The 10,667-nt window shown below is 37.5% G+C and overlaps 1 protein-coding gene across 4 annotated transcripts in view; it reads right to left on the minus strand.

The window, feature by feature from the left end:
- The window catches only part of LOC133645187 (transcription factor COE1-like), a 197,558-nt gene that overhangs the window by 134,512 nt on the left and 52,379 nt on the right, over positions 1 to 10,667 (minus strand). The window contains exon 6 of one of the 4 annotated variants that reach the window (XM_062040048.1): positions 1,866 to 1,939. The exons of the other annotated variants lie outside the window; for them this stretch is intronic. Within the exon in view, the coding sequence (XP_061896032.1) occupies positions 1,866 to 1,939 (74 nt within the window). The remainder of the gene's footprint in view (positions 1 to 1,865; positions 1,940 to 10,667) is intronic. 4 annotated transcript variants of the gene reach the window in all.

The raw sequence follows: 10,667 nt of genomic DNA on the forward strand, positions 1-10,667 counted from the left end.
CATTAGAGTGGTTCAGATCCTACCTGTCAGAGAGGTCCTTCTCTGTCAGGCTGGGGGACGCCACCTCTTCTTCTGCTCCGCTTTACTGTGGTGTCCCCCAGGGATCCATTCTAGGCCCCATCCTGTTTTCCTTGTACATTCTCCCTCTTGGAGAGATTTTTAAGAAACATGGAGTGTCTTATCACTTTTATGCAGAGGACTGCCAAATGTATATGCCAATTTCAAAAGGCCACGGCCCCCTGACACCCCTTCTCAACTGTCTATGTGATGTCAAGGCTTGGTTAGCCCAGAATTTTTAATAATGAATGAGGGAAAAACGGAAATTTCAGTTTTTGGTCCGGCCCTTACTGACTTGGGACCATTGCAAAATCATGTGCGTCCCAAAGTCACCAGCCTTGGCGTCACTATAGACAGCGATTTTAAATTTGACAAACAAGTCAATGGCGTTTTAAAATCGTGTTTTTATCATCTTCGTCTTTTAGCAAAGGTAAAACCATTTTTATCTTTTAACCCTTTTGAACAAGTCGTGCATGCTTTTATTTCAAGTCGCCTGGACTACTGCAATGCACTTTATGCTGGCATTAGCCAAAAAGCTCTCTCCCGGTTGCAGTTAGTCCAGAACGCGGCAGCACGACTTTTAACAGGGGCCAGGAAACGTGAGCATATAACCCCAATTCTTCGGAGTTTGCACTGGCTCCCTGTTCATTTTAGAATTGATTTTAAATCATTGCTGTTTGTTTTTAAAGCTTTACATGGACTGGAACCTCAGTATATCTTGGACCTCATCCAAATTTACACACCTGCGCGTGCTCTGAGGTCCGAGAGCCAGCTCCAGCTCGTGGTGCCCAGGACGAGACTTAAAACCAGCGGAGACAGGGCCTTCTCTGTGGTCGGCCCTAAACTCTGGAACACTCTGCCCCTCCATGTTCAAACTGCTCCCACAGTGGAGTGTTTTAAGTCTCGTCTTAAGACCCACTTTTATTCTTTGGCTTTTAACACTACGTGAGTTGTGTGGTCTTCTGTCCTCTGTTGTCCTGTGTGGTTAGGGTTAGGGTTATAAATTTTGATGTCTATTTTACTGTTTTAATTGGTTTTACCCTTTAAAATCGTTTTTAATCATATTTATTTTTTATATTGTCTCTGTATTGGTTTTCTATTCATTTATTCTTTGTTTTTATTCAGTCATTGGTGTAGCATAATATTGTTTTTAATATTATTTTTAATATCGTTTTTAATATTGTTTTTAATATTGTTTTTAACATGGCTGTGCAGCACTTTAGAAACATTCTTGTTGTGTAAATGTGCTATATAAATAAAGTGGATTGGATTGGAATATTACAGAAACAGAAAGAATATGAGAAATTGTTTCCAATTTTTTAAGAAAAAAGTCAACACATTGTGAGAAAAAGACTGCTTTTAGTTCATTGATTTTTATTATTTATTTAATCTTCATTATTTACTTCAAGTTATTACAGTACGTCTCTATATACTTGTTTTTTTATTATTATTAATTTTGGCCAAAGGGGGTGCATTTCAATTTCTTACACACACTTGTTATTACATATGTTGGCCAGAGGGGGAGCACTTCAAATTTTTACACACACTTGTTGTTTCATATGGGGGAGCACTTTTAAAAGCGACACAGTCTATTTGAAAAATCCCTCCTTTTTGGGACCACCCTCATTTTGATAGATTTCACCACCAGGGGTGCAAGTGAGACATTCTCTATTAGATGCAATGGTTTTCTGTATTGGGACCATGATTTATGTCCTCACTTGTTCACACCTCCTCATATGGAAGCTACTTGTCCTTGTTGATGTCTCAAGAAGGGTAGAAATACAAGAACACACACACAAGTCAAGTACCTGCACATGATCTCGTGCGTGAGCAGGACGCGACACATTTCGGGGTTCTTGTCCTGTCCCTCGTACAGGATGGGCTGTGGACATGAGAAAAAGAACAAGAGGTTTGTAGAACCAAGGCAAAGTGGAACCCCCTATTAAGACCCCCTCTATTTTGGAGCCAAATATGCCTCCATTTGCCAACGCTTCATTCATTCATTTTGCAGGACAAAAAGCAGGGCACAGCATTTTACACAGTACACTACGAGTCACTTCTCAGCACTGCGGCATGTGTGTCTTCTCTATGTTTAGTCCCCTTTTGACTATTTGGCTAACTCCATATGAGTCCCAAAAGGACAGCAGATTCCCTTCTTCTTTCCACGCTGGTCTATTTGCGGGAAGTACTTTAAGGGCCATACATTATTGGAGTAGATAAATGAACAATTTGTACTAAAGAACCAAAGTATGGAGGAATCGACCAAAGCAAGTTTTATTTGGGATGAGACCGGACTTTTTTGGAGAAAGGTGGCTACTCTGTCGTGAACGTACTGGAAGTTCCTACGCTTTGAGCCCTGCGGCTTATAAAACGCTGGTTAAAGCTTTGAACCGGAAGTATAAGCCGTCCATAGCGTTTCTACTCTCATGGATTCTTCCTCCATCGCTCCAAGTAACGTTTGTAAGTTTTACAATACGACTGAAACAATTCTTACTTATTAAAGTGTCCCGTGTGCAGTGTTTCCCACACATTCATTTATTTGTGGCGGCCCGCCACGAAAGAATTACGTCCGCCACAAATAAATTTTTTTATTTTTTATTTTTTTTGTTGTCCTGTCCAGCTTCTCAGGCAAATCATATAGTTGATGTAGATGCCCATATAGGCTGTTCAGATTTACTTTACAAAAGAGAAGTGTAGGATACTTCTCTTGTTGCCTTATTTGTATTTGACCACTACTGTTTTCTGTTTATTTGTTACTGACTGTGGCAGGACACCTCTGCCTCTGTTCCACTTTATGTTGCTGGTAAATAATATGGTTATAGTAGTAGGCTAAAGTTAAATTATTTAGTATGCACTAATTAAAGGGGCAGAGCTTTAAGAGACATTTTAGCTTTTATATTTTATAAGATATATTTTTTGTAAGAACCACAATTAATAAATATATTTCAGTGAATAATTTATTGTTCAAATCTGTATATAAATATGTACATAAAGTGTTGTAATTATATTGTAAAATGGATGGATGGACGTTTAAAACAAAACTGTTATTATTAATTAGTAAGTATACATTTTTTGAGCCTTTTTAGAGAAAATCATATCATTGTAGTAAATTATGCAAATTACTCGATGATGTCATGGTGACCACGCCCACCGCCACGCCCCCACCGCCACAGGTATCTTGGCAGTTTATGGGCAACACTGCGTGTGTGATGTGGAGGGATTTCATGCTAACGTAATGTAATGACACTTGCTAATATGCTAAGAAGTGTGTGTTAGTATTGTTAACTTACAAAGGCATTCTTTTTGTGCTGTTTCAGTTTCACAATTCCTCAGTAACTTCACCAAAACGTCACCGTGGAGTTATTGAGTCTGTTTAGCTCAGGGGTCTCAAACTCAATTTACCTGGGGGCCACTGGATGCAGAAACTGGGTGAGGCTGGGCCGCAAGAAAAGATTTCTTAAAAAAAATCTAACATGCACTTTTTAATGAATTCACCTCCTTTGAATGGCTTTCCCGCCCTAGCAACCATCTCACTCACCATGTAGCTAGCTTTGACTGCTGCATCGCTCTTTTCGCTTGCTTTCTTGACGAAATCTTGTTGCCTCAGTAGACTGGTTTTAAAATTTGCAACCCGGTTCACTCCCCTAGTATTTTGCATACTCCTCAGCATGTCTAGTTGTATAATGACGTTTCAAATTGTATTCCTTGTGCAACGCAACTTTCTCTGTATCAACTACAGAAAAGAGCTATAAGGATTATTCATAAAGTAGATTACTTAAAACACACTAACATATTATTTATTAATTCTGGTTTATTGAAACTACAGGAGCTAGTAAAGTTACAGACATTATGTGTCATGTTTAAGGCTAAAAGTAAAACATTACCAGCAAATTTACAAAAAATGTTTGTCATCACTTCTGAGAATGAAGAGCATAGAAGAAAAGGTCATTTCAATTCTTGACGAAATCTTGTTGCCTCAGTAGACTGGTTTTAAAATTTGCAACCCGGTTCACTCCCCTAGTATTTTGCATACTCCTCAGCATGTCTAGTTGTATAATGACGTTTCAAATTGTATTCCTTGTGCAACGCAACTTTCTCTGTATCAACTACAGAAAAGAGCTATAAGGATTATTCATAAAGTAGATTACTTAAAACACACTAACATATTATTTATTAATTCGGGTTTATTGAAACTACAGGAGCTAGTAAAGTTACAGACATTATGTGTCATGTTTAAGGCTAAAAGTAAAACATTACCAGCAAATTTACAAAAAATGTTTGTCATCACTTCTGAGAATGAAGAGCATAGAAGAAAAGGTCATTTCCAACATCAGTATTCAAGGACAACTTTAAAACAAATGTGTATATCAGTGGTGGGGGTTAAACTATGGAATTCTCTTTACAAGAGATAAAAGATTGTAAAAATATATTCCAATTGAAAAAATATATAAGGACAGAACAATGAGATCATATGGACAGCCATAACTGTTTACATTTTGCTTTATATTTATTATTTTACTTATTTTTTGCCTAGTTTTGTATTTGTTTTGTATCATCCTGTGAGGTGTATACTACTTATTTTGTTTTTTTTGTTCTTTTTGTACATCATGAAGTTTTGCACTTCTTGTGTTTTTTTGTTTGTTTTCGTTATATTTGGATGTAATTGTTTGTTTATATGATATCATTAAGTAAGACTACGTACTATGTTGAAGGGGGCAGAAAAATATAAGATTTTTCTTCATCCTGCTCCTTCTCAGGCATTGGTGTGTAAATGTATAATTTAAAAATTGAGGTATAATTGTCTATCGATCAAAGATGCACATCAATGAAGGAGATAAATAAAAATGAAATGAAATGAAATAAGACACGTCGGGGTGCCCCTGTGAAAGAAATATTGCATCAAAAATCGTCTCTGTCTGGAGCCAACGGGAGGAGGGTGGGGGGTGGAGTTTACAGTTACGGTAGCACAATTAGCCCCGAACGGGTTAACATCACCACGTCTGTATCAGCGCTGGGGTCCAGTGCACCACACTTTTGTATTGTCGCTCGCTCCTTCGGCGGAGTGCTCGTCTTCCCCGCCCGGACTGTTTACAACGGGGGCGGGAGCGAGCAGGCGGGCGAGGGAGGGAGGCAGGGAGGGAGGAAGGAAGAGCGTGTGTCATAGAAAAGCGGCAAAATGTTTCTCTGCTTGCATTACGCAAGTGACATCAATGCATACTTGCCAACCTTGAGACCTCCGAATTCGGGAGATGGGGGGGGTTGAGTTGGGCGGGGTTAGGGGTAGCGGGGGTGTTTTTGTAGCCCGGAAGAGTTAGGGCTGCAAAGGATTCTGGGTATTTGTTCTGTTGTGTTTATGTTGTGTTTAGGTGCGGATGTTCTCCCGAAATGTGTTTGTCATTCTTGTTTGGTGTGGGTTCACAGTGTGGCGCATATTTGTAACAGTGTTAAAATATAAATAAAATAAAATATGACCACCCTCAGTGTGAAATGTATGGCTGTTCCTCAAGTATGTCTTGCAATAACCTGCGTGTGTCTCTAGAAGCCTCATACAACATGTGTCTGGGCTGGCACGCTGTTAGTATGGAGAAAAAGATGATGCGGTGACAGATTCTAGAGGACACTGATGACAGTGCCATCACGGCACGCCCTCGATATTGTCGAGAGCCTCATACCACAACGTGATTGGTAGATTTCTTCAGCTCCGCACACAACGCTGTCAAGCGCCATTCATTTAAAACTCGCGGGCCGCACTAACATTAAACTTTCATATTAAGGTGGGGGCCGCAAAATAACGTCTCCCGGGCCACAATTGGCCCGCGGGCCGCGTGTTTGAGACCCCTGGTTTAGCTGATTGGAGAGCCAGCTTGCACAGTTAGCGGGTCCATGACGACGACTTCTGTTTTGTTTGATCAGCCGTTTTACTGCCGTGTTACAGACACCGTTTGGAAACAATTGAGGTATGTAAATAAACATTTAAAGAATATTTCTGTGTGAATAACTTATTTAACAACGTATATATCTGCAACTTATAGTACGGTGTGGCAAAAACTATAAGCCGCTACTTTTTTTCTTACACTTTGAACCCTGCAGCTAATAAAACGGTGCAGCTAAGTTATGGATTTTTCTCCGATAACAGCCATAAAAAAAATAGATTTAAAAAAATAAACATACACCTAGAAAGCGTTTTATTTGTTGTGCTATGGCGTCATGTTATGGACGAGTTTAGCCACTGCATGTGTCCTTCCCTATACAGAGTGCTTTCTCCAACTGGAGTGCAGTGTTTGTCTTCCAGCCGTCCATAGCGTTTCTACTCGTATGGATTCTCCATTTATCACTCCAACCAACGCTTGTAAGTTTTACAATATAACCAAAACGATTCTTACTTATTAAAGCGTCCCATGTGTGAGGTCTGTAGGGGTGTTTTCATGCACATTTGTTAATGCTATCGTAATCTAATAAAGCTAGCGTTAGCTAATTTGCCAACACGTTTACAAGTGTCTGTGTTAATAACAATAATAATACTATTTATCTTTGTATTATTTCAGTTTCACAAATTCCTCAGTTAATTCACCAAAACGTCACTGTGGAGTTATTGAGTCTGTTTAGCTGATTGGAAAGCTAGCTTCCGCAGCTAGTGGGTCCATGACGACGACTTCTGTTTTGTTTGATCAGACGTTTTACTGCCGTGTTACAGACACCGTTTGGAAATAATTAAGGTATGTAAATAAATGTTTACAATTTCTGTGTAAATAACTAATTTCACAACATCTGTCCGGCTAATATACGGAAAAAGTAGATTTTTCCCAAATGTAGTGGGTGCGGTCTAAAGTCAGGAAAATACCGTACCGTATTTTTCGGACTATAAGTCACAGTTTTTTTCATAGTTTGGCCGGGGGTGCGACTTATACTCAGGAGCGACTTATGTGTGAAATGATTAACACATTACCGTAAAATATCAAATAATATTATTTAGCTCATTCACGTAAGAGACTAGACGTATAAGATTTCATGGGATTTAGCGATTAGGAGTGACAGATTGTTTGGTAAACGTATAGCATGTTCTATATGTTATAGTTATTTGAATGACTCTTACCATAATATGTTACGTTAACATACCAGGCACGTTCTCAGTTGGTTATTTATGCCTCATATAACGTACACTTATTCAGCCTGTTGTTCACTATTCTTTATTTATTTTAAAATGCCTTTCAAATGTCTATTCTTGGTGTTGGGTTTTATCAAATACATTTCACCAAAAAATGCGACTTATATATGTTTTTTTCCTTCATTATGCATTTTCGGCCGGTGCGACTTATACTTCGGAGCGACTTATACTCCGAAAAATACGAATTTTTTAAATGTTTATAACTGTAGCCGTATGGTTGTTGAAATAAAATATTTTTTGAGATTTCTGATTGTTTGTGAGGGCACCGCATGTTGTTTGGCTTGTCATTTGATAGAAAGTAGATCCTGCTTCTTGTGTTTGTTTGATGTACAGTAATGCATCACACGTTGTGTTGTGTTCAAAGTGTACAAACTAGAGATGTCCGATAATGGCTTTTTGCCGATATCCGATATTCCGATATTGTCCAACTCTTTAATTACCGATACCGATATCAACCGATACCGATATATACAGTCGTGGAATTAACACATTATTATGCCTAATTTGGACAACCAGGTATGGTGAAGATAAGGTCCTTTTTTAAAAAAAAAATACAATTAAATAAGATAAATAAATTAAAAACATTTTCTTGAATAAAAAAGAAAGTAAAACAATATAAAAACAGTTACATAGAAACTAGTAATTAATGAAAATGAGTAAAAGTACCTGTTAAAGGTTAGTACTATTAGTGGACCAGCAGCACGCACAATCATGTGTGCTTACGGACTGTATCCCTTGCAGACTGTATTGATATATATTGATATATAATGTAGGAACCAGAATATTAATAACAGAAAGAAACAACCCTTTTGTGTGAATGAGGGGAGGGAGGTTGTTTGGGGAGGGAGGTTTTTTGGGTTGGTGCACTAATTGTAAGTGTATCTTGTGTTTTTTATGTTGATTTAATAAAAAATAAAAAAAATGATACCGATAATAAAAAAACGATACGGATAATTTCCGATATTACATTTTAAAGCATTTATCGACATCTCTAGTACAAACCTTTGCTCAAGTATGAACTCTAGACGAGGCTGCAAGCCATTATTCATATTTACTTATTAATATTTTCGTAGGGAACATTTAAGCATTGGAGACATTTTGCCCCCCTGTTGTAGTGCACGTGAGGACGTCGTGTGGACATTGTTGACGTGCGTGTGTGTGCGTGTGTGTGTGCGTGCGTGTGTATAGAGCTTCACACACTCTTTAACGTCGTCAATGAACTTCATTCACTCTAACGGCTCCTCGCGGGCTTTCATCGATTTGCCGGGGCTCCAGCCGACCTGTCTGTCAGTGCTCTGCGCGTGCGTTTGTGTGTGGTGTGGTGTGTGTGTGTGTGCGTGTGTGTGTGTGCGTGTGTGTGTGAGAGTAAGGAGGTGTCGGCAGGGTGGTCTCCAGTGGGTCGCGCTGTGCCACATGCGGATTATTGATCAGCTCCATGGCCGACGCCGTGTCGGCCCCCTCGGACAATCGATGGCTGACATGCAGACGGGGCGGAGGGGGGGGGGATGTCGCTTTTGTGGGCGGGATCATGTTATTAAATATGGACCGTATGTGGCGAGGTAAGAGAGAATCACAGGCCGAGATTTTGTGGATCGTGATTTCCTGAGCCGTGAGAGGTGATCCAGTTTCACTTGATTGGGAGGAAAATGGTGATTTATTTTCTACAAATAATATATTTGTTGATTTACTGTATCTACTCCAGTGATTTATCTACTCCAGTGATGTACAGTACTCTGCAACACTCTGAATGTACGTCATTAAGCTGTGTATCCATTAAGAGCCTTTAAATGTAAAATATGTGTCTCACGGTCCCAAAAGGGTCCAGTCATTAAAGTCTTATAAACAAGTCATATACATGTTTGTTTGTTTTTTTACGTACAACTGTAAAAGAGCTATAGATTAACTTCAGATCTATCAGTTGACATAAAGTTTACATTTTAATCAATTTAAGACATTTTGTTTTTTTGTCAAAGAAAACACAGTTTTTAATGGCAAAAACACAAACTATGCAATTTTTTTCCCCAAAAAATGTTCTCATTGGAATAATTGATGTGAAGTAATTGGATCCTTAAATAAGTCAATAATTCATGACATTTTTATAACAAAATCAGGGGATACAAAAAGCCCCCACTCATAAAAGTGTTAAAAATAAGTTATACATCAATATATATTATTTTCATCTGTAGATCACTAGTGTCAAACTCAAGGACCGGGGGCCAGACCTGGTCCGCCATATCATTTTATATGGCCCTGGAAATAATAGGCAATTGTAGCTGAGATAGGCTCCAGCGCCCCCCGCGACCCCGAAGGGAATAAGCGGTTGAAAATGGATGGAATTATAAACTACTTCATCTTTTATTTGATTAAATATATTTGTTATTTCTAGTTTGACGGGGGGAAAAATGTATTTGAAATTGATACAATCTAATGATGCATCAAATTTTATATCATCATACATTCCTATTTTTTGGTAAAAAATAAAGATATTTAAATATCTGCTTAACTTATGATTTCAATCAAATTGGATCCTTAAATAAGTCATTAATTCATGACATTGTTTTTGAATGTTTTTTTAAGAATGAGTTAAAAAAAAAAATCAGGGGATACAAAAAGCCCTCACTCAAAAGTGTTAAAAATAAGTTATACATATAAATATATTATTTTCATCTGTAGATCACAAGTATCAAACCCAGACCTGGTCTGCCATATAATTTTATATGGCCCTGGAAATAATAGGCATTTATAAAGTACTTCATCTTTTATCTGATTAAATATATTAGTTATTTCTAGTTTGACGGGTGGAAATTTAATTTAAAATTGATACAATCTAATAATGCATCAAATTTTATGTCATCATACATTCTTAATTTTGGGGGGAAAAATGTCAATACTTAAATATCTGCTTGACTTATGATTTCAATCAAATTGAATCCTTAAATAAGTCAATTATTATTATTGTTTTTGAATTTTTTTTAACAATGAGTTAAAAAAAATCATGGGATACAAACTCATAAAAGTGTTAAAAATAAATTATACATCAATATATATTATTTTCACTTTCAACGCTTAAATGTGTAGATCCCTAGTGTCAAACTCAAGAACCGGGGGCAAGACCTGGTCCGCCATATCATTGTATATGGCCCTGGAAATAATAGGCATTTATAAACTACTTCATCTTTTATCTTCCATCCATCCATCCATTTTCTACCACTTGTCCCTTATTAAATATATTTGTTATTTCTAGTTTGACGGGAAAAAATGTCATTTAAAATTGATACAATCTAATAATGCATAACATTTTATATCATCATACAATCCATATTTTTGGGGAAAAAATAAAAATAAAAATACTTAAATATCTGCTTGACTCATGATTTCAATCAAAGTGTACAGTGTTAAAATGACAATAGATTTTACGATAAACAACTAGAATTTTACTGTTAAA

The sequence above is a fragment of the Entelurus aequoreus genome, linkage group LG28 (genome assembly GCF_033978785.1).
Source record: "Entelurus aequoreus isolate RoL-2023_Sb linkage group LG28, RoL_Eaeq_v1.1, whole genome shotgun sequence".
In the NCBI taxonomy this organism is placed as follows: Eukaryota; Metazoa; Chordata; class Actinopteri; order Syngnathiformes; family Syngnathidae; genus Entelurus; species Entelurus aequoreus.